Below are 24,970 nucleotides of genomic sequence, written 5' to 3' on the forward strand. Positions count from 1 at the left end.
TTGTGTTACTCATAGCTGATGTTCTGACACTTTCAGCATCGTATGCTGCTATCAAGGCAGGAGGATTTGACCCACTGTGATAAAGCCTTTTTCTATCATCCCTCATGAGGCTCAGTCATGCTCACGACACTTCCATTCCAGATCAATACTCAATCAAAGTGTTCATACCCCAAGGCAAGTGTACTTCAGCGTGTACACTGTTCCAGCGTAACACGCAAGCTCCCAAAGCGGGGTGCTCTCTTAAGCCAGACACCAAAAAGGCAGATGGCAGAGAGAGAGAGAGTGACTTTATATGCTTTAGTGAGATATATCAACACTGACCAGTTGTATGTCTGAGCCACTCATATGTAGACATGGAGACACTATGCCAAATAAATCCTAATGTGGCCACAACACATAACCACTTTCATTCATTCGCTTAAAATCTGCAAGTCCTTTATCACTGTCAGCACCAGTGGTGAGTCTGGAGTCCGGAACCACTGAGAACAAGGCAGGGACACCCCGCCTCGACAGGGTGCCAGTCTACTGCAAGGCATCCCCACACTCACACCTGTTGACAGCTTCTTCTCAGTCTAGTCACCTACTAAGGTGTTTTTGGACTGTGGGAAGCACCTGGAGGAAACCCACACAAACCCTGGGAAAAGGCACCAAACTGTGACCTGTGGCAAGGATCACATAACAGCACTGCTAGACTACCTATAGCCCACATTGCATCTGAATCTATTTAAAAAGCACAGTTATAACTTCCATCCATCCATCCATTATCTGTAACCGCTTATCCAATTTAGGGTCGTGGGGGGTCCAGAGCCTACCTGGCAAGGCGGGAATACACCCTGGAGGGGACGCCAGTCCTTCACAGGGCAACACAGACACACACTCATTCACTCACACACTCACACCTACGGACACTTTCGAGTCGCCAATCCACCTGCAACGTGTGTTTTTGGACTGTGGGAGGAAACCGGAGCACCCGGAGGAAACCCACGCGGACATGGGGAGAACACACCAACTCCTCACAGACAGTCACCCGGAGCGGGAATTGAATCCACAACCTCCAGGCCCCTGGAGCTGTGTGACTGCGACACTACCTGCTGCGCCACCATGCCGCCCACAGTTATAACTTTAAAGTACTAAAACATTTACTAAAAACAGACAGACTTTAAAGGGTGGGTTTGCTAAAAAACCCACATAAGTTAGAACTGACACTGCATGTGCCCCTTACATTTGACTTTCTATAAAAGCATGAAGTAGAAAAGTGCATTTGGTGATTAACCCTTGCACAAGGCCCAAAACTGCATATCAAGGTTCCAGTGTCCCACTGATGCCAAGGTCCCAGCGGATAGGACCCTCAGTCATTTGTTTCTATTTGACTCCTGGACTTATTTTCTCACTCTTGTGCCAAGAGGAATACTGAACAAGCACTTTAAAGTACAAAGAGCAACCTATGGAAGGGAGGGACTGCAGAGAGAACTGGAGGAATCATAAGCAGAGGAAAGAGTAGACTGAAAAGTGATCTTGACAGCTATAGTTTTTCACAGGGCCCTTCTTTTAGCTGTGCGTCACATCTGACATCTGAACTGACACATTAAAAATCAGGAGGACTCTTGGCTTCTGTCTTTTACTTGGCTGACAGCGATTTAAAAGTTCTTGCTTCCATATCCAGCTGGTCGGAGAGTCTCCCGACCAAGAACTTGGCGGCGCAGCCAGTGACTCACTCGGATGACAGCTCCTTCCTGGCTAATGCTGCAATATGTAGCACTGTGAACTTATGCAAACATCTGTAATCATTCCCATAAACTCTCTCTTCACCTCACTCGTACTTTGATCTCACATTCCTTTTAATGTTCTGCCACTTCCTTTGGGAGAGGAGAGCTGTGCTCAACCAATCGTAGGTGGTGCCAGGGAACCAGAAAAAGAGCTGAGTGTGAGAAAACATTAGCAAGCTTCAGTGGAGCGTTAAAGGCCTCCCCTCCCTTATGGCAAGGGCCAGCTGCACCTCAGCTACCTGAGGAAGAGTGGGCTGGCTCTTAGGTCTTCATTGGCACAGTCGCCACTGATGAGGAGATTATGTCAGGCCTTGCTTTAAAAGTCAAGAACGGAAAAGCAGAATCGTTCTCTGGAAATGTTATCTCCTTGGGACCTGCCGTCTGAATTCCATTTCATCAGGAAGCTCTTTAAGAGCCACCGCAGGGACTGTGGTCCACTTCTAAAGCAGTTATCTTGTCTGGAAATGTTCCAGTGAAACAATGAAGGGTGGAGATAATCTAAATTGGAGAGCAGGGAGTGAAGACACTTTAAAATGGTACGGGGCATCAGAGACATGGGACAGAAAGGCTGAAAGATGGGGCCCAGATTGGGTTCCCATTCTATTCTCTCTCTCTCTCTCTCTCTCTCTCACTCTCTCTCTCTCTCTCTCTCTCTCTCACAGAGGGGACATGGTAATCGAGTATGTGTACAGTTCTCTGGTGGAAGAGTGGGAAAAGAAAGAGAATGGAAACTCTTTAATAGATTAGCGGCAGTCGTGTAGCAGAACCCCCACAGGGAGACAGCCACCAAAACCAACCACTTACATCCAGCGCAGTGCACTCAGTTGATCGTCCTCTGAAACTTTGGGAGTCGCTCGTCCATTTGCATAGCACTCGCCCAGAACCGTCCACCATCAGGGAGAGAGATGGGGAAAGGAGAAGAGGGAATAGCAAGGGAAAGCCCATTTGACTCCCCCATAATGATGCAATTTAGCCGCAAAGTGATGCGGCCCGCCACATCGAGACCAGACACATTGATGTAATTTACATCAAAGTCATAAAATGTATTCAGATGAAGACGAATTCCAAGAGTATCTCCAAGAGAAAAAGAATAAGCCAAGTATCAACTTCTTAGCAGAGAAAATATCAGAGCGTGAATGACTTATGCTGATTCAAAAGTAAACAGATTGCAAAGCCAAACTGCTGTAGCACTTTCGCATCTCTGATTCTCGCATGATAGTCGTGAACAGAATGAGAGGGTAAACTCGAGAAGCGCGTGTGAACCCTCAGAAGACGACTAGCTGTGCTGAAGCATCCCTTTGCTCTATGACTGACAGTGCAGCCAGCTGTGTACAAATGTGTGTGTGATGTGTGTCTGAGTGTGTGTGTTTCTGTCACACTCTGCCATGTGATGTCTGAGGGGGACCAGATGAGACACTTGAGCACCTGCACCAGCTCAGCCGTGTGTCACACCCATCAGGACACACACAAACAAGTAGAACCGAGACACTGATACATGCTCCAGGGAAGAGTAATTCAGCTAACACCCAGTTGAAAAATGAACAGTATGGAAGTTGATTATTTGCAAGCAGACATGTCTGGCAAAGACTTACATTAAGGTTCTCTGCTTAGATCTTAGTCATATTTATGAATCGAATAGCATGGGGGTTCGGAGAAGAGAAGTATGGAGTCAACCAGGAACACTAGGCTCAAGGCAAGAACACACACGGTCATAGGGCCAAGCCAACATAGTTGCTCTGTATACTCTGGTATTAAAAACAAATATGGAGGGTTTCTCAAAATGAGGGCAGTTTTTCAGAATTATAACATGTCTGGTGTATCACATTTCTGCTTTGTGCCCATTTGGTACATGGCAAAAACATGTATAGGGAGGAGGTGCTGTGGGTGGCTCAATGACCAACCCAGTAGTGCGCCTGTTATGAGTTTAGCAGAGTTAATATCGAGTCGAAACAAACCTGGAAAAAGGCCAAAACATTTAGAAGACCCTTCAGTTGACCATGTGCGAGCCTCTACACAATATTTTTGACGTTCACTATGTGAGATTAGCGCTATACATTCGTGCCGTGTCTTGGTCGGAAGACTGGCAACATTACACCTTTGACAAGGACCATTCTTCTTTTACATCATTGCATGAGTTTAGAGTTTTTCAGGGAGGAGGGTCAAGAAACCGCTGACAGTTTTGTGTTCCAAAAAGAAGAAGATAAAAACACAATTGTGGACCCCTTCCTGTGTGTTTTAAGGAGGAGAGGATAGACAGTCTGTCCTGCAAAGAGAACTTGAGGTAATGTGTTAAGATGTCAAGAGTATTTCCTTAGTTTCATTTTTCCACCTGACAACTGCCGCCTCCCTCATTCTTTTCTCTGTGTTTACATATACGCATCAGACAGCGATCTGTCCTCCTATTGGTCATCGTAAAGAAACATGCCGTATGTCAGATTAGGTGAGAAGATCCAAAAAGATTTTCGTCACATTACTAACCTATGATTATAGTAGGTGCATTCTTCCTGGATAGTAACAGGACTTAAAATTAGCAACTTCCCTACAATTCTTAATTTCTCATATAGGAATGAAGCCATGTCTCAAATACACTTTTTAAACATTACCATATAAGCCGTATAATGTCATAAAGTGCTTTTGTCAGAACTTGGACAAAAGAGAGAGTTTTGTAAGCTCCATCAAGTCCCAATCCAAACCTTAAGGGCCACTGGAGTGACCATAGAAGCCTGTCCTCACTCTGGTGATCCACGGCCCACGTGACAGCTCTTAATTTAGCCAGCTTTACCAGACTGAAGGACAGATAATGAGGCATTGTAAGAGTGAAAGGCCCTGAGGAGAAGAGAGCAGGGGGTCGGCGTGTGAGGGCTTTGCTCAGCAGCTGGGAAATCCTCGCGCCGCACACAAAACGGCATTATGCTACAAATTACCTGCTGGCATTAGTGTCACCCACAGCCCAATCATTTTCTCGGCTGGATCAATCAAGGCTGGGGTCTGGCTGCCTCTCCTCGGGGGCCTGTCCTGGCAATTAGCTATTGATTTTTTTTAGCCTTTTATTTTCCATGGCTGACGCGCTCTCGGGCGCCCATCCACCGCTCAGTGGGCTCTGGAGTGTGGCCTGAGACACACACCTGAAGTGAGAGTGTGTTGTCAAAAGGTGACGGAATGGAGAGAGACTGACCACTCACAGCTAGACTGAAGAAAGGTACAGGCTGAGATTAGGGTCACTGCTATTGGAGTTAACACCTGAACAGCAGCAAGACTGAGGGCTGGGATTGATGTATCACAAGATTTTTTTCCCCTCCCCTTCAATTACAATACTACATAAACGTTTGAACACACCCTGGTAAATCCTGGGGAACAACTTTTAAAGCTTAATATCTTGGAAACATAATATATATATCAAATAAATTATACTTTCAACACTGAAATTTCTGATTAATGATAGTTTTGTCAAGTTACTAACCACATTCATCTCCAATTTTGGATTCCAATTTTTACCAAATAAATTTTTAAATGTCTTAGTCATTTTAGTCATCATCTATAACTACATTTCCCATTCTGGGAAGATCAGGTTTCTTTAAATAAAGCTTCTGATGTACCTACATGGGGAGTAGTGAGGGGTGTGGATGTTTGTTGGTATTATGTGAAATTACAGAAACATAATAGGATAGGAATACTTACCTCAGTTTACTTACCTCAGTGGCTAGCTTCACCTCAGTTTCAGCACGGTGGATTTCTAATCTTCCCGTTTTTATTGCATTTTTATTTTTGCTATGGGAGAAGAGCAAAATGGACGGGAGTGGTTCTTGCTTTGCATGCTGGGATTGCCTTCACAGCTAAGGAAGGGTATGATGCTGCTTTAAAATTCGGCCAAATTAAGATATCTTAGTAGACAGCATAAGCACACACACTGTGACTTAAAATGCTTTCTAGTTAGACTGCTCACTATGATATATACTACTTCTATACCAAAGTGAGTCCACTAGAGATGCTGCTTCACAAAATGCATGCAAACTGTACTTGATGTACCTGAAGTAGTGTTATAGACACAGTGCTGTTTAATGCTGTACACAGGAGAATGCCAAAATAATATCCTGCAGTTTCTGACAGTTATCCTTAGGGTTTCATGGGTGAGTTTCAAAGTAATGTGTACATCCAGGATGGGTGGACTACAGTTTTTAGACATTGTGCATTCATAAAATTCTGAGTAGAATTCAAGAATCCAGAGCAGCATACTTATAGTCTGATATAGCAAGCTATTCTTTAGATGTCTTTGAAATGTAAAAGTTTAGTCTTCTTGAGAACTACAGCCGCTACAGCAGACGCACAACTGTGATCATTCAGGTTTGTTGATGCTCGTGTCCACATTACCTGCCGATTCACTTTTTTTTTAGTGATGGACCGATCAAGTTGTTCAATATTGTGAGATGCAGGGGGAGCAGAATCTGTCCATATTTTTCAGAAATACTGTATTACTGTATAACTATTTAATTTTTTTAAAATTACAATGATATCTGAAAGACTCATCCTAATTGTATTACCATATTGAATTTAAATGTCAGATAAAAAATGTCTTTTGATTATTTATGCTAAAACATATTTGCTGCCATTTGTTTACTGTTATGTCCTGTGTTTAATATACAGACTAGTTTGATTATTTAGGACTCCTATGTTCGTCTTACACACAAAGTATAATTTGTTAAAAATATATATTCTTGTATGAAATTATACAATAAGATTTTTTTATTATTATTTATAAAGAATTACTTTGATTCTAAAAGTCAGTCAGCTTAATTGTCATCACAGAAGGAAGAAATGAAATGTACTTTCTTCAAGAAACACTTGCAAAATAACTTCTATCTTTTTTCAGCACTGACCTGTTTCTCTCAGCGTTGCAGCAAAACAAACCTGTACATGGGACTGTGACTCCATTGGCTGCAGCACTAAAAATGGACAGCAAACTCTGTGTGCTGACTGGCTAAATAAAAGTGATGACAAATAAAAAAACGTAGTCTCTGTTGAGGAAATGTTGAGTATTTGGCTGAGGGAGAACAGCGTTTCAAACAATTCATGGTCTTAACAGTCTCACCTCAAAAATACAGGATAAAATGTGTCCAGTATGGGCCCAAAGCTCAATAAAGCCGATACAGATCAGTAAAATTATGCAGTAAATCAATGAGATCAGATTGGGACATCACTACTCCTTTTAGTTCGGCTGCTGTTGTTAGATCTGCCAAAGTCACTCACTACAGTCTGACAATATTTATATCCCTCTTCTCCCTTCATGTCAGTGACTGCCCTCCAGTCTGGTGGGACGCTGTCTGAGTCGGTAGCTCCTGCTAACCTGCCTTGAGACCAGTTATCTTCCCTCCATACCTTCACTCCACTATCTGTGGCATGACATGCAACAACTTCAAGGATATTTGAGGGGACTCATTAAGCACAGACCTTTACTAAAGACCTCCAAAATAAACACTCAGCAGTTTTAAAGTGGCCAGAGGATAGGTTCTCTGAGAGTCTCTGTTCCTCCAAAGGTTTCTTCCTGCAGCTTTGTGGGAGTTTTCCTTGCCACTGTCGCTTTTGGCTTGTTATTCCTATTGATTTTTATTTTGATTCTCAATGCCTGTAAACCTGCTTTGAGACACTAGCAGGTTGTAAAAAGTGCTATACAAATAAATTTGATTTGACTTTACCTACACTGTACTGCCCATTTTTACACTGTCTCTAATGGTGGTGCTGCAGCTTTACAGAATATCTACCACCCACTGTTATCTAATAGAATCTACTTACACTGACATATCTTCAGCCATGATTAAATTCAAATGCAAAACGCACATTTTTACACTTTCTTGATGGTACTGCATTTGTTTACACTCAAGTAAAGAAAACATATGTTTAGTCTTCACACTACGCTGTCTGTAAAGGAACATAATGATTTGAGACTTCACTATTTTCAGTATTTGTTCCCCCTTTCAGTGCTCACTCTGTGTGAGTATGTGTCAAAGCTACATCCATTTTGTAACTGCACTGTTGGAAATAGTCAGAAATAACAAACGCCGGCCTAGCATACACTGGCAATTACTCATTATTTCACACACTGTTGCCAGCAGGGCAGTTGACCTCGGACTGCAGCATTGAGGAGCAGGCCTTAAAGCCAATTACAAACAGAGAAGAGAGAGAGAGAGAGAGAGAGAGAGAGAGAGAGAGAGAGAGAGAGAGAGAGAGAGAGAGAGAGGGAGAGAGATTAGCAATGGATATCATGTTTATAGCTGCTATAGAAATGTAAATATGTGCGCCACTTGGAAACTTACAACCTTTGCATATAATCTATCAATTAATTTTGACTTGTATCTTTTGTTACATATCTGTTTTTGGAAACTGCACGGATCCCAATAATATGTACATTTTTACACCTTCATTATCTTACTGTGCTAGTTTGAATGAGGCGGAACACAAACCCAATTCTTCTGAAAGTATACAAATAGACATAATGTATAGATTACAGCCATTCTGAATGACACAAATGAACAATCTGGCTGCTGAAACAGCATCTCAGCGCTTACAAAAACAGCCCTAGAGAAAACACTACAACATTGGACAATGGCAGTACCATTAGTGCTCTATAGCTTTGAGAACAATATCCCAACACTTTCTGGTGCAACAAGCTCTTTTGCTGTAAAAGGGTCTCAGTATAAGGCAGAATTTATGGAAGTGTTTTCTCTGGGTTCCTCACTTTTGAATATCATTCGGTGCAGCCCCTTTTCAAGGGCAGGACTGCAAGGGATTTTATTGATCGTGCTGATGGAAGGAAGAGCAGAGGAGCCAAAGAGATTCATTTTGGCATCTTTAAATCGTTTTTCTAATCCCGTTTTTCGGAAATGCACCCCATACACTCACCCTGCTGTAGGGAGGTTACACACACACACACACACACACACACATTCTCAAAAGGACATTTGAAAACGAGTAGTAAAGCACAGCGGATTCAACTTTCCCTCCGCTCCCTGAGCCGCATGCTTTTCAGTGGAGGAAGAGACCGACTGCGCACATCTGCAGAGTAAAAAAGCCACAGGAAAAACGAGGGCCATGTGCTACACATACGCCCACTGTGCACACCTGCACACATAATACACCACACACACACACAATTTATAATACATCCCTATGGAACACCTGTAAAAGTCTCAGACTGGCAAATAAGCACTGAATGAGGGAGAGGGCAAAAAAAGAGGAGGGACGCAAAAGAATAACATGGTGATTTAAATAAAAAAAAAGAATGTTTGGTGAAAAGAGAATAAGGAAAACAAGAGATGAATAGAAAGAGAGAGAGCACAAGAAAGATATGTGGGGGGCAGTGGAGGGCCATAATCTGCCATACTCTGGTGAGAAATTCCAATAGACGTGGCTGCATTAGAAAGCCGGCACGACAGAGCTGATGATAAAGCAGCACTGAATATATTTCCCAAAGTCAAATCTATTTATAGGATTACAGGAATGCTACTGTGATTGCAGTTCGGATTAATTGCTCTACCTGGCTCTCACGTCTATTAGTTTAAGGCTGATTTGTACAAACAGCATGTGCCAGTTCACTCTTACTCTTTACCCCAAGCACTTCATCTCAAAGCTGGATTTTTGTAAGAAAACCTTGCCTCAAATCAAACACTAACATTCTGCCCTAAAGAGAAATGAAACATTTCCACATAGTACCTCCTGACAGGTGCAACAGGACCTGTCACTGCATCCTGCCTGAAGAAAGTAGAAAGACAGTTGAGGATGAGCATTACACTGATTTTTACCACAGTTAAGTACTGTTTCACACTCAAAATAGAACAGAACTTGATGTAACACATGACATTGAATGGCTTGTATTTTTTTTAATAAAATAGTAAAAAAATACAATATAGTACCATATACTAGTGTATTTTGTAAAATAGGATTCATTTCCTCGTCTACACTACAGGAAAAATGGTCTTTGTGCAAGATTCCTATGCTTCATTCTTAAGGCCAACTTATGCTACTACTTCAAAAATATGACGTAGCCACAAATTTCATGCAGAGGTATCTGATATAATTTGCAAATATCAGCCTATGTAAAAATCTTATAATATGTGCAGTTTGATTAAAGGAATATAGCTGGGCTGTGTAATCAAACCTATAAAGCATGTGAGTGCAGAGAGTCACTGCCAAGAAAACAATTCCATATAAGCCACAAATTAAGCATATTCATGAACACCATGATGCTTTTGCACAGCACTTATATAAACAGGCTGACTTTTATTTTAAATATAAGCTTGTTTAGACTCTGAATATTAAATGGAGTGGGGAAACTTTACTCTTTACTTTCTGAACAGTTCACCCAGGCCAATTGTGAGTAAACCCTTAATTGAAAATCAATTGCTCACTCAGTGAGGTTTGTTAATTCTGAGCTATGGTTGTGAAGAACAATAACAGTCAAAGATCAAGAAAAGTACCGTTTTTAATAACTTCACTTTCAATCCCCAGTGATGCCTCAGTCTTCTGAAGCTGAGAGTCCCAAATACTGAATAACTGGCTTCACTCTCTGTGTGGGTGGGACGTTCCCTTCCCTAACCTCATCCCTCAGTACAGTACCAGCCAATACAGGTATCTGTCAGCTGATGTGACTGTCTAGAGGACTCTGCACTCTCCTCTGCTACGTTAGACTGAGCGATGATGTTCCATGAGGCAATGGTTGACATTGGCTGTTTCTCAATACAAAGAACACAAAGAATGGACTTGTCTTCCGAAGAATGTTCCTGAGAGGTCATCTCGCAAGGTGCTGCAATTAATGATGGGATTTTCAGGTCGTTTTTGTAGGCAAACAATGAATCGATTCATTCTCGTTATTTTGTGCAAAGACGGAAAAACATCGGGGTACTTCAACTATTCTTGGTGTTTGTGTTCTACAGTATTGAACGCAACATCGGTAGTGGAAGATGACAAAAGGACACACAAAAACACAATGAGAAACCCCCACTGTGTATGATCAGGAGAATTCAACTAACTACTAAAGATAAATGACTGGGTGAAGACTTGGCAAAACCAGGGTATAAAATCCAAAATCACACTCCCTAAACTTATGTTCCTAAGGTCTTACTTAATACACTGGCCATTCTCAGTGTTTTTAATAGCAGTAACTTCACAGAGGCTCCTCCATTTCATTACGTATGCAGCTTTCGTCCAAAATGCATTTAACATTACTCACTTCATTTTTCAACAGAAATCTGGATATAAACAACATAATAATATAGTACACTACTACTTTTCTGAATACAATGCTCGCACTACCTAATGCGCTTTGGAAGTACACCACTTGAGACACAGCCAAGATGTAACACAAAACTAATAAATTTCTCTCTCTCTCTCTCTCTCTCTCTCTCTCTCTCTCTCTCTCTCTCTCACACACACACACACACACACACACACCCCTCCCTGTAGAACAGCATTTGCTGTGGTGTTTGGCTGAGGCCTGCAGAACAGTGAAGTGGCCTGTGGGTGTTTAGCACCTCTGTGACTCCAGCCTTTTGCACAGAGGGAGGGATTTACTTTTAACTTTATTAAGTCCTTCAGCCAAATTTCATTTCCTCCTCTGGCTATTAGATAAACCCACTTTACTTAACCAAGTTAGTGAAAGCTCCGCGAGCAGCGCAGAAGCCTCCTGCTGTTGTTGCGGCTCTCATCTCATTTCCACTTCACGGCGTTTTACTGGGCTAAACCTACTGCTTCCACTCACAAACAAACCCTGGGATTAAAAAAGCATCCACTGGATTTGTATAATAATCTCTTCTCTTGTTCACTCCCATCAACCTCTTTATCTGTGTGTTGAAGGTTGATGAGCTTTTGTTTATGTTCTAATGATGAGCATGAACTGCCTCTGCACAGAGACCAGTATATGATCTCATCATTTCTTTACACAACTTTTTGCATATACTACTACTACACAGTTCGCTGTCGCATTGCATACACAACACTGATGAAAGTAAAGAAGGCTCAGACGGAGGCTAGAAAGAGAGCTATATGTATGTGTATGTGTGTTTTTGTCACAACAAGAAGGCCCTAAATGTGCAGTTAATGCAGATGGAAAAAAAGGCAACCTGGATATCAGAAAAGATAAAAAAGAGCAATTATTTCATAAAGTGACTTATACAAGAGCCTTTTGTCTTTTAAAGAGCTCTGACCTATTTTAAACACCCCCCGTAACCTGGCTGAAATTATTCCATTTCATGTGCACAGGCGATGACAGACTGAGATACCAAATAAATAATTTAATTAATTAATTATTTTTTAAAAACACACTATTTTAACTACTACAAAGCGTATTTCAAAGTCTTAAATCACCTCTACTCTTCATGCATACCTGATCGTTATTAGACTACAGTTTGCTCTTTCAAGTCCAGAGACAAATGAATTTCAAACTCTCAAATCAGTAAGATGTCAGGCTATCTTTTAAATGATCATGAAATGTAAAGAAATCAGCCCTGCTCTCATTTTTATTCCAGGAAGAACTCGCAGTAATCTTTTTTTAAAAGGAAGAAAATCATCTCAATCACGACAACTGTCACGCTCTGTGTCTTATTTCTCATCGTACACCAGCCATCCCTACAGCCTTCCATTTTTCTAAAAGAGTATTAAGCATAATCAGCCAGAAAGATCATTATTATCACCTTCTCCATGAACCCTCATACACCCTTAACAGCAGGAAAGACAGCAAGAGCGAAAGAGAGAGAGAGAGAGAGAGAGAGTGAATCACTAGAAGCGCAAAGAGGCGGTCCATACCTGTGGGAGAACCCTCCAAAACCTCTCCAGAGTAGCGGGACTCTCTGAAGATAGGTCTGTTGTCATTCTGGTCAATAACATACACGTCCAGGTCCACAGGTCCCTCCAGCAATTTGCCGCTCATATCAGTAGTGGACACCTCAAGCTGTGAGAGAAACAGAGGAGTTTTAGTGGGCCTGTTGCACCAGGGAAGTGTCGTCTTGAATATATGCATGCAGACTTTATCAATTAAAAAAAAAAACAACAACAACAACAACAACAAAAAAAAAAAAACGGCATTTTGGAAATGTGTATTACATAAGGACCCAGGAAATAATCTGCCTATCAAAAGTTTGGGTTTACCCTGCCTCATTTTGGTTTTGTAGATATTGTTTGGATTGGCAGTACTCCTGGAAGTACTTGAGCATGGAAGACTCAAATTGTATTATTTAGCATGAAGTTTAACTTTTTCTCAACAATAATTATTCTTATTTACATTTTAAAAGCTTATATTGAAATTCTTAGCTTCTGAGGTTTTCAGAGTCGTCCGCTGGGTGCTGATATTATGGCAAGCGTGCAGTGTTATAAATACTGTCAAAATGATTTAAATATGTGATACATTTTCCTGGGGAAAAAGAAGGGCTTTAATATGTAAAATGACTCCAGAGCAATAGCAAGTGCAACAGCACAACGACTGTGCTTACTAGAAAACTAAACAAGATTCATGTATAAAATGTGCAATATAAGGAGTTACCCAATTGATTTGTTTCCTGTTTCACTTGACAAACAGTAGAACACGAAGAATTTTAAGGATACACACCCAGACATAACCCTTAGACTGGAATTTACATACAAATGTCAGCACCATTTATTTAACCCCAAAATTAAAAGTGCAAAATGTGAAAGAGAATGATTCAGAGAGAGAGAGAAAAAGAGAAAGTATGAGAGAGTGAGTGTTAACCAGGAGGCTTCCAGCTTGCTGCAAGGGTAATTGTTGCCTTTTGTTGCCTGTGCTCAGCAATTACTGTGAAGCACGAGATCAGCCGCAGCAGTGAGAAGCTCGAGTGCTCATCCCTGACTGCCGCAGATCTGCTTTCTGAGGCCTTTTTGGCTCCAATGAGGGCTGATACAATGACGAAACAAATTAGCAGTAGCTCTTCAGTCCAGGAAGTGCAGAGAGGAGCTGTACACTTCACACTAACATTTAGCCCAGCGTGGCAGGAAATATTTCAGCCTTGTTGCTACTTTTCAGTTTGCTGTGAGAGTCAGACACAAGGTACTGCATCACTGTGAAACCCCAGGCCATTTTAGACATGAAGAGGTAAAAGATCTGATGATAACACATGATGATATCCAAAATAGGCACAATACTCACTGTTCTTCCGTGATCAGTCAATGTTATAACTTGTATACAGTATATAGATGTTCTTGTATTGTATTGTTTAATATTTGTATACTTTTATATTTTATTTTATGTTCCTGTATTGCTGTCTGTGTTTTACCTTCCATGCAGTTATGTGGAATATTCCAATATCCATATTACACTATTCTTTCTCATATTGAGCAAAAAATAAATAAATAAATAAAATAACAGACAGAATTCAGGAGCCATGATTTTATTTATTTTATTTTTTTCTAAAGCTATGTTTAGTATGAGTATTTAGATGCGTCATAAACCTTCTTATCTCCTTAAAGCTTCTTATTTTAGTGCACTTGTAGATTATTGTACACACATACAGCACACCATTTATTTACTTTCCTGTCAAAATATTAACAACAATTTATGTACAACTAAAACGACACAGAAGCCGCTGTAACAATGTAAAAGCCAAAACTCACTCAAATCTCTCCATCTGCCTTGTTTAGATGCCACCCCTGATCATAGAAGCCTATATCACCTGATATTTATTTGCAAAAGATGTCGTGGATAGAAACACAACTAATTTAACATTTTATGCCTATATTTCTTTATTGTGCATTCATTCATTCATTGTCTGTAAACGCTTATCCAGTTCAGGGTCGCGGGTGGGTATGGAGTCTACCGAGAATCACTGGGTTTAAGGCATGAACACACACTGGAGGGTGTGCCGGTCTTCACAACTATTGACCCTTTTGAGGCACCAATCCACCTACCAATGTGTTTTTGGACTGTGAGAGGAAACCAGAGCACCCGGAGGAAACCCCTCAAACTCCTCACAGACAATCACTCGGAGCGGGACTTGAACCCACAACCTCCAGGATCCTGGAGCAGAGACACTACAGTGACAGTACCTGCTACACCACCTTTATTGTCAACTTTCTTTTATCCCCATGATATCCCAATCCCAAACTGGTTTGGAGCAAAAATGAGGGCAGTCTTGGGTGACCTTATCTGATTAATTGTTTGGGTCCTCCTGCAGCTATCACTGCTGTAAAGCAATACCATAAGCTCCACAGCATTCTAATAGCTTTTGTTTGCGGTTTGGATGTAGACCAGGCAAGCCTCTGCTTCTCTTGAAAGTATTCTTTAACCCAGCATGAGGTGGAAATAGAGCACCAGCAGACAGGTGCAAAAAAACACAAACCTTGCGTGGAGTGAAATGGTAGCCCACCAAAACAAACGATGGCTATAAGAATCCGAAGTGAGCACAGGAAGGGGTGTGTAAGAGGGGAGGTGAGACTGAGGATAATACAAAAGGCAGAAACGGGGGGATTTATTTGCTCCTCACAGTGGTAAAGTCCCGCCGGAGATAGAGTGCTGAGGCTCTTTCTGGAAGTGGGTCTGTGTGCACAGGACCTGCTTAAACCCCACATCACTTATTCATTTATTCCACAGTATCAGCACTGCCTCACCAAGCCCACAGGAACAGTACAGCAGAGACAAACAAACAGCCAGAGTCCTTGCCTGATTCGCTCTCGCACTCACACACACTGAGAGTAATATCTCGGGCCAGACGCCTCGCTGCTTACTCCACATATCTGAGCATTGAGCACTGCAGGCAGGGGACTTCAATTCCCACAATTCACTTGTAGATCTCATCAAAGCACTCAAAGAGCCCTCCTGGGTTGTTATAAGTTTCCTGCCATACTGACTTTTTATTTGTAGTCTTGCAAAGCGGGCAAAAACGCCAGCTACAGAGTTCCGCTTCAATGGGGAAGACGAAGTCTTGCTGATACTGGTCTTTGCCAGTTCCACCCTGAAAGCTAGTAATCCCCAAAACAACTCCACCAACCAAGGAAGGGACATGCACAAGACAAGCACATGCTTCCTTCAAGACACATGATGCCAGCCACCATCTCTTTTCAAACACAGTACCGCTGGACAGCTCAATGCGCTGGAGGAGAATCTCAGTAGCCCAGACCTGTTATATCACCTTAGAGGTGCCTAGGCTGGTCAGCACCCAGTGAGTGAGGACAGGGGGTTTCTCTTGGACTTCTGGCCTTGGATAGCTAAGGCATCACCAGGAACCAAACCATTAATCTCCTGATAATAGAGGCAAAGCTTAGACCACATAACTCCAGAGCCCCCTACTGATATGACATTATTAGCTGTAGATGTATTGCATTGGATGAAGTATATAGTAGGTGTAGATGTATTTTATTGGTTGTATGGCAGATGTAGATGCATTTGATGGAATGTGGTGTATGGTACATGTAGATACATTTTACTAGATGCATATTGTAGGTGTATTTGACGTTCATTCAGAAATGTATTGACTTTATGCTGATCAATCATATTTTCAAGTACTTATATACGTTCCGTGTAAAAAAAATGTCCATATCCTTTGAACATATACAGTACATATAGCTGCAATAACTGCAGCATAATTGTAGCCATAGTTAAAGTTATAGCTGTTTTACTAAAATAAAGATAAATATTTAATTATTCATTTGGTCCAAGTCCAAGATGTAGATTACATTTTTTTGTTTGTTTGGTTAAAATAGGCAGCTTAAAATATCAAGGGATGTGCACAATTAGGAGTGCGCAAATTGGAAGGGGCGGAGCTAGGGAAGAGAAAGATGGAGATGGCGCAACTGTACAAAACAGTAGAAGCACTTAGGAAACACAGCTATCTTTTGTTCAGTCATTACTGAAGAGTGTTTGCACTACGTTTGTTAAGAATTTCAAAATGAAAGTCTATTGGTTTACAACTTAGCTAGCCTTGCTAAGGAGCGATGTGTGCACTAACATGCTCTGCTGTTGTTTAGTCAGTTAGCTTTCTCTCCGTTGCTTGTAAAGACTGTGGTGTTCGAGGAATGATCATTGTTACACTCTTTTCATTACGTTGGACACAGAGAGTCAGTAATTCTGCCCCAGATAATGCTGTCCCCACGTGTCTCAGGCTTCCTCTGGTTCTGAGGTAACGCGCTCAGCCTCACCATTACTACCTGAAAGAGGTGGTCTACACCTGCCAACCACGACAGCACGCTCAGCCTCACCATTGCTGTCGGGACTTTGTTCTCTCATACTTCTACCTAGTAAAACCAAGGTACACTGTTCTTATTTATTTATTTATTTTTTTGCACCTTTGAGTGAAGCGACCATTTAGGTTTTGGGTCTGTACATTCCTGAGCAACGGTTTTTATATATTCACTTAATTTTAGGGTTTTGAGTTTTTAAGAATCTGGGCCCAGAGTTAAAATATATTTTAAGTTTATATTTCATTTCCAACATTCAGTGCTCATTTAAAGGTGTATTATATCATAATGTTTACGTACATTGTACACATAAACAAATGGTTGTGGGTAACTGTGTGATTCTGTAAAACTGAATTTGTTACTGGGTTATAAAGTGGAATTAGGCACTTATTCCAGGTGGGTTTATTCAAAATCACACTATGTAAAAATAAGCTGTAATTCTGGTATCTACTTATTTGTGTAATGTAAAAATTCTAACAAAAGATTAGCAAATCCACAACAGAAGATACATATATAAGCTCTATAATACATTTTTGAATCATTAAATAAACATCTAATATTTCATACATGTGCATTTGAGTTATTATTTGGCCTTAAATTAGTGTTTATTGGGTTATTTATTTACATTGAGGAAGATGGGAAAATTGAATTCAGGGCCCTTATTTTTGCCATAATTAATGAAGTAGGTGTTACATAATTATGAGAAGCAATGCTGTAATGCAGTTCCAAATTGTGGGTTGTGTATGGGGTGGGGGGGGGGGTGGGGGGTGAGATGCAAAAATGCATGTCACTTGTAATAATTCCATATTAAATTTTATTTCTGACTATCTTGTATTGTTCAATATGTATGTATTAAAAAATATAATATGTTTAGAAAAGAAATTCCAGTAGAGTGTGGAAACAAAGAAATGTACATGTGTGTTAGAGTCGGGGGAAAATATTTTCATCTACAAAACCGGAGCACTGTAGGGAAAGTTTGGGAACCATGAGTGTAATGTGTTACATTTCTTCATGACACTGGGCAAAATTACTACATTACTGTAATGTGCCATTTTCACTGTTATTACACCAAAACTGAGGAATAACCTTCCAATCTACTCTTGTTTATGTCTGTTTTAGGTCATCTGCCGGTTTATAGTGCTGCTGTGGCTTTAAACCGCCAGTACAAATACAGACAAAGTCACCCACTCCCAGCAGTTCATGAACTCTCACTTTCACTCACACTCTGCCCTGGGAAAAAAGACCATTGAGAACTCAAATGAGCGAGACTTCACTCCTGGCACCCCGTCCAATCATCGCAGTAATGGATGATGATTCTCCCCTCCCTTTTCACCCCAGTGGGAATGACCAATTATAGCACTTGCCATTGTGCATTACCTTAAGAGCCCATCCGGAATGATCCATTACACTGAGTGGTCCACATGGGGGAGTTCCTTCACATGCCAGAACATTACCACAGTGGGCTATCACCATCAATAATGCATGGCAACACTCTCCCCTGTCTCTCCAGCTCTCTCAGGCCCAAGTCCGTCCACTGTGTCCAGCCCTGTCCAGCACAGTCCAGAGCCTACCTCACCAACATGTTAAATGGTGCTAATGATACAGATGCTTCTCAACTCCCTGCATCAGGGGTTACGCTCTAATGGCCAATACATCATCAAGTGCTTTACCACACCACCATGGGCAGATGGAGAAAGAGGAGAGTGTTTACGGGAAGTCGTTTTTTCCCCCTCTGTCCCCATCAACCAGAGTGCAGAATCAGCACAAAGTGAGATGGAAGAGCTCAAATCTCAGACAAATACACACGGACTAATGTACACATACAAGTGCAAGGCCACTGTCTGACAACTCGCACAGACACACACACAAGTTTTCACAAGCCAGTGACTTTGTATTTAATCCTTTACATTTTCAGAACAAAATATGACATCAGACCAGGCTATCCAAACAGTATATACTACTGTGAATGGAGGGCAGTGTGCAGTGCCTTAAAATGAATTTAGAATTTTTACTCCTGGGCTCCCACTACATTTGCAATGTGCCATTCACTTTTTCAGCACTGTCCTGAAATCCAAGATGGGGTTGGGGGTGTTTCCTAGCCTTCTCCAAAAGGTACATAAGCAGCATCTGCATTGCAGAGTATGGAATAACAATGACAGAGGCTCTATTCTGCCTATTAGAAATCAGGAAGGCTAGTTCTGGAAATAAAACCATATCATAAAATGCACAATGACCTTTTATTTATGTATAATCCCACACCCAAGATAACCTTCAAAATCATCAAAATAATTTCATGAGACACACTGAGTGGAATACATCTCAGGAGACAAAAAATAATTAAAATCTAGCCCAATAATTAAAACATATTTGTTTAAAAAGCAGGTGTTAATTAATAAAACACACACCATTTGCCCATTTCACACTATGTCTTCAACCTGCTCAATAATATGACTTTGTTCTGAAATTGCTTTTGTAAAACTCTAATGGCTTCGAAAGAGGCCAGCACACCTACTGGTACTCGCTTGCCACTCACATGTTTAACCTATAATCCTGCCTTTTCCGGTTTTCCCATACATCCTAATATTTATCTTTGTCTTCCCCACAGAGACACACACACACTTCTCATCTCTCAGCATGCCCACTCAAACAGCACAACATACTTCTGAGTCAAACTATAAACAGTGCAGATGTAGTCATTTTCGCTTTAAGAGTTACACCACATACATAACTACAGTGATCATGCATCATTATGCTCACTCCGACTCCCAGGCGAGGCTTATTGTCAGTAAAACGCATATGTCTCATTGCAATAATAGTTGTCAACTTCAGTGCTTTCTCCTTTCCAGTGCTCATTTTCAGAGCACATATTTGCATAAGCATCTATTGTAGCTAGCATGCAATCATCTGCATGGGACTTCCAAAGAAAGGTCTTTGCATATGCAGCAGCATTTCAAACAGCCCAGTCCCTCAAAAGCACCTAGAGCTATACGGCTATTATAAGCTCTATTGCTCAGTTCTGACGTTTTATTCAGATCCAATCTTTCGACTTTGTCAGATCACATTTGCGTTTATGTTTGTGATTCAAATCTGTCACCACTCAGCGCTGAGAGTCGCATGTGCATATTTTATAGCCATATTAGCCATTGTTGACAGCGATATTAGCAAATGAAGGATTATAAAAAAAAGAAACAAACAAATTGAAAAAAAAATGACCTCATATCACTTACACATTTATAGATTATGCATGTGAATTACAATATGTGTACCACCAGTTCTGATATTTATATTTACATTCTGATGTGGGTGTTGTGTCAAATGGAAGGTGGTGTGTGTTCAGATGAAGGTATGCCCAGATTAATTTATCTCCCAGTCTCACATTAACACAACTAAGCTGGGAGGGTAATATTGTGTACCCAACTTTTATACTTTTTTATACCGTTCACACTGTATATATTGTGCTTAACTGGCCATATTTATTATCCGATCATCTTTGCTTCCTGCTCACCACACCAGCTTTCTCCCTCACACTCTTGACTCTCCTCTGAGGGGTGTTTACATTTGTGTCAAGTGCACTTTCTCGGAGGTGTGTTTCAGAGCACAGAGGGTCTCAGGTGGGCCACTACACAACTGTGCACTTAAACTCTCACAATTGTTCAGGCCTGCCGGATTAACAAGGGCACTCCATAGTTTCACACTACATGCCGCAGGTCAGCAGCAATGGATGGGGCAGAGATAGAACCCTGTGGCTGTCACGCGGAGAGCTCGCAGCTGCACCATGTGCCACTGGCCTTTTAAACTGCTCCTGTGTCCATCTGTTCTCTGCCTTCCGCCTTGGTCTACATTCTGCACGGCTGCATTTGAACTCTGGCATCGTTAACGTTCAACACAGAGTCTAGGCCATTCAGTGCTCTAGTACTTAGTTCTGAAGACCTCTCACTCACACTCTCCTCCCCCTCATTCCAGATATGAATCAGGCTTGTTTTCTCCCTCCATGCGTACACTGTTCCTTAATTTGGGTATGCCTCTTATCAGGCGTAGTGTTTGGTTGCTTCATTAGTCCTGCAGCCATGAGAAAGAATGCTTGCTGCAGGCAGTGAATCCAGCCATATCAGATCAGAGATCAGAGGAGTACCTCTGACATGCTTTATGAATACAAACTCCTCACTCTGAAATCAGTGACTGCCTTTACATTATTTAAAACAATTCACTATTCAAGCATCTACTAAGGTGCATTATATCAGATCCAGTTCCTAATATTCAGTATCTCTCACACACCTTATTATCACTCTTTGTATGACAGAAGCATTTGAGTTAAACACATTGAGTCGTGTTTGACCCTGTACTGCCCTGTCCTTGGTTGGCTAAGAGCTCAATAAAATATAAGCCAAAATGAGAGAGAAAAGAGAGAGAGAAATAAAAGGACTAAAAGACAAAGACATAGTGTGTGTGTGTGATAGTGTGTGAGAGAGAGAGACTGTGAGAGACTATCACTAGAAGCCCCAAGAGACGGTCATGATAGATGTGAATATTCCCCCAGAGCCAATTTTCTTAAAGTATAGTACACTTTGTAAATGTTGAGATCTGACTCAGCTGGTCACCGTAGTTGAGTGTCATCACATCTCCAGATAGCCCTCTGCAGGCAGGATTTTCATAAAATTCCAAAGCAGCTTTTGACTGAAAATGTTAAGGGAATCCAGGACAATGCTGAACTAGCTGGAATTCAAATGTTTTTATTAAGCAGACACTCAATTTTGAGAGACAAAAAAGGCAAAAACATGGTTGGGACATCACTAGATAAAATTAAATGTCAAAGTCAAACAACTGTTCAGCAAGCAGTGCACAGCTGAACCAAAACTATGGCATAGATTTTTTCCAAAGACACAATTTGCCTTCAACACAATTTATTTGGAGTGGCACTACCAGCTGTAGTGTGTGCTTAATTTGTACAAGTGAACTGACACTATCATTTATTAAATTATTAAAACAAGTTTTAGTTTTGTGCAATTAGTAGCAACAACACTGAGAGTGAGTATACATTTGTATCGGTTTGGCACTCATTTAAGTAGAAGCAGCAGCTGAAGAATCAGAATTCCGTATAAAATATCCACCAGTGAATCTTCCATAAAGAGATCACAGAAGTACAGATTAGTTCTGAGTGTGTATGTCCGTGCATATACTGAGGGCCATTAAACTGTCCAGTGTGGCCTGGATTTAGCTGACAGTGACTCACTCATAATGCCTTGAGGGTTATCACACAGAATTAGGATAATCACTCTTATTAATGAAGATAAAGCTTGCACGTGTTCTTATATCGTTATAATCAATGAGACAGCATCACTTTAATCCAGTATCAAGATCCACATTTAAATTACAGCCTGACCTAAATGTCCAGGCCTCCTGGTTAGTGCCAGAGCTACTGGCTGATAAATCCCAAGCAATAAAGCCTAGGTTTGAAGGTGTCTGACCTTTCTCAGAGCCAGTCCTGTACTAAAAGTCATGCAGTGCTGTCTATTAGATTCAGATTGTGGAACAGAAAATTGGTATTTCTCAAAAAGCCAAAAGTGATTTAATTTGGAGGAAAATTACTTATTAAACATAGAGGGAGAAGAAAAGAGTGAGTGTAACAACGAGAATTACAGATGGGGCACATCACTGACTGTCATAGCACAAATTAGTGCTCAGACACTTTTACAACAAATTTATTAGCTGCCTTGGATATGCCACGCTAAACTGGGGTGAGCAAGGTGTAATCTTTTCCTCTTGTCTTCATGTTCTGACATTCTGTCTGTCTCATAAACATTGCTGCTCTCATACTCTGCCACCTCCTTGCTTTTGAATATCTAATGTGAGTGGCTCCTCTTGCATGGACAACAATACAGCTGAGCCAAATGTGGGAACATGTTCAGGCACAGGGCAGAATGCACCGATTTCACTCTGGGCAGGAAAATGATTTTGGGAAACAATGAATCAATATAGCGTGGCACGGTGGCACAGCAGGTAGTGTCGCAGTCACACAGCTCCAGGGGCCTGGAGGTTGTGGGTTCGATTCCCGCTCCGGGTGACTGTCTGTGAAGAGTTTGGTGTGTTCTCTCCGTGTCCGGGGTTTCCTCCGGGTGCTCCGGTTTCCTCCCACAGTTCAAAAAAACACATGTTGGTAGGTGGATTGGCGACTCAAAAGTGTCCGTAGGTGTTAGTGAATGTGTGTCTGTGTTGCCCTGTGAAGGACTGGCACCCCCTCCAGGGTGTATTGCCACCTTGCGCCCAATGATTCCAGGTAGGCTCTGAATCCACCGCGACCCTGAACTGGATAAGCAGTTACAGATAATGGATGGATGAAATGAATCAATATGTACAACACTTACTGAAGCACATTATTTGTGTCACATCTTCTGTGATATATATATCTTGTTCCTAGAGTTTAAATAGTTAACAGCACATATCCAAAGCTCATACTCCTATCTAACTGCTTTTAAAAGGAGGAAAATCCAAGAAAAACAAGCTGCTGCTTGTTGCTCAAACTAAGTAAATCAAGCAGAATATGTAATCAGTTGAATATGTAATATCTCCACCCAATTTTTTTCAATCCTACCAATCTTTCATGTAACCCTCCCTCAAACGCATGTGCATAATTAATTGGCAAGCAGGAGACCACTGCCTGTAATTACAATATCAGCTAATAAAACTACTTATTTAAGTATAAGCCATAGTGCTGTCTAAATTAATGCATTAACTTATATTAACTCAGGCATACATTTAAAACATTCAATTTTAATGCTAATTTATCAGTTATCAAATTTAGCCACAACTTCCTTCTTTAATTCAGTACTTTTATATAGCCTAGTGACATATTAGCACTTCTATATACCTACTGTTGAATTCAAAATCTAGATTTAATTTTATTACAAGTGAATTATGTATGAAATATCACAACAAACTAAGTAACGTCACACTTTTTGAAAACAGGTGGGGAAAAACAAGCCCAGTAGCCCAATGCAGCTTTGAGTTTAGGGCTGAGTTTGTGTTAAAAGAGAGAGGAAGGAACTGATAACTGACAAAATACTCAGAAGACACTTCTCTTGACTTAACGCTCACATTTATGAGGTTTTATCCTCTAAATATATGTGTGATTTGAGACTCAGTTCACTGGAAAATCATCTGCCATGTTGTGCTAAACCACAAGCGCCTGTGAGCTAGTCAGCCATGCTTCTAAACATTGTAGAACCTGTCTTGTTTTGCTAAAATTCAAACTTTTCTGTCGCTCCAGCACCAGTCGCTGAAATGTGCTTTCTCAGAATCAGGGTTTTTATCATAAACGTGTGTTGGTGCACACTGTCGGCCTGTAACGAGCTGAACTGCAAAGCAACGAAAACCAACACAAACACATATGAGGCTCATGCAGCCTAACAGTCCTTCCCCAACCCTACAGTAATACTATATACTGTGTTAATATTTCGAGATGGTATGACAGTATGAAAAATGCGAATACCACCCATCCTTACACTAAACATTTATCTTCCTAACACAAACCTAATTACTAGCATTTTAACTTTATTTTTGTGGTTATATTTTTTAATTGTTAGACACTGCTAATATAAATATAATTCCACTGTTAGTCTTACATTGATATATTACTTCACATTTAAAAACTCTTTATTAAAAGCTTCAGTATTAAGAAGAAACAAAGTGATTATTTGTGATTAATTGCACCACATTTATGATTAATTATATTAAAACACACAGACAGCCCTAATTGGCCACCAATATACTTTTCATCCCTAATTATCAAGCATATCAGACATTTCTGTCTTAGCAAAGCAACTCCAGTGAGTAATCCACACAAGGCACTAACAGTTGTCTCCTCTCTCTTTCTTTCAAGACTCCAACCAGTGTTCAGAGCTGGTTCATTATGAGCAGGACAGCACCCTTTCACCAAGGTGGGATCAGAGCATAGAGGAAGCCAGAGCTCAGTCTGGGTCTTTATGGCTTCTTTAGAAAGAGGGACTGAGTGAGATGCGAGAAAGGGGGCACACGGAGGC

At 41.0% G+C, this 24,970-nt stretch overlaps 1 protein-coding gene across 2 annotated transcripts in view; it reads right to left on the bottom strand.

Annotated features, from left to right (window-relative positions):
• The window catches only part of cdh13 (cadherin 13, H-cadherin (heart)), a 508,194-nt gene that overhangs the window by 206,844 nt on the left and 276,380 nt on the right, over nucleotides 1-24,970 (bottom strand). For both annotated transcript variants that reach the window (XM_066685111.1, XM_066685110.1), the window contains one exon: nucleotides 12,558-12,702. In XM_066685111.1, coding sequence (XP_066541208.1) covers nucleotides 12,558-12,702 — 145 coding nt within the window. The remainder of the gene's footprint in view (nucleotides 1-12,557; nucleotides 12,703-24,970) is intronic.

The sequence above is a fragment of the Hoplias malabaricus genome, chromosome 11 (assembly GCF_029633855.1).
Source record: "Hoplias malabaricus isolate fHopMal1 chromosome 11, fHopMal1.hap1, whole genome shotgun sequence".
NCBI lineage: Eukaryota > Metazoa > Chordata > Actinopteri > Characiformes > Erythrinidae > Hoplias > Hoplias malabaricus.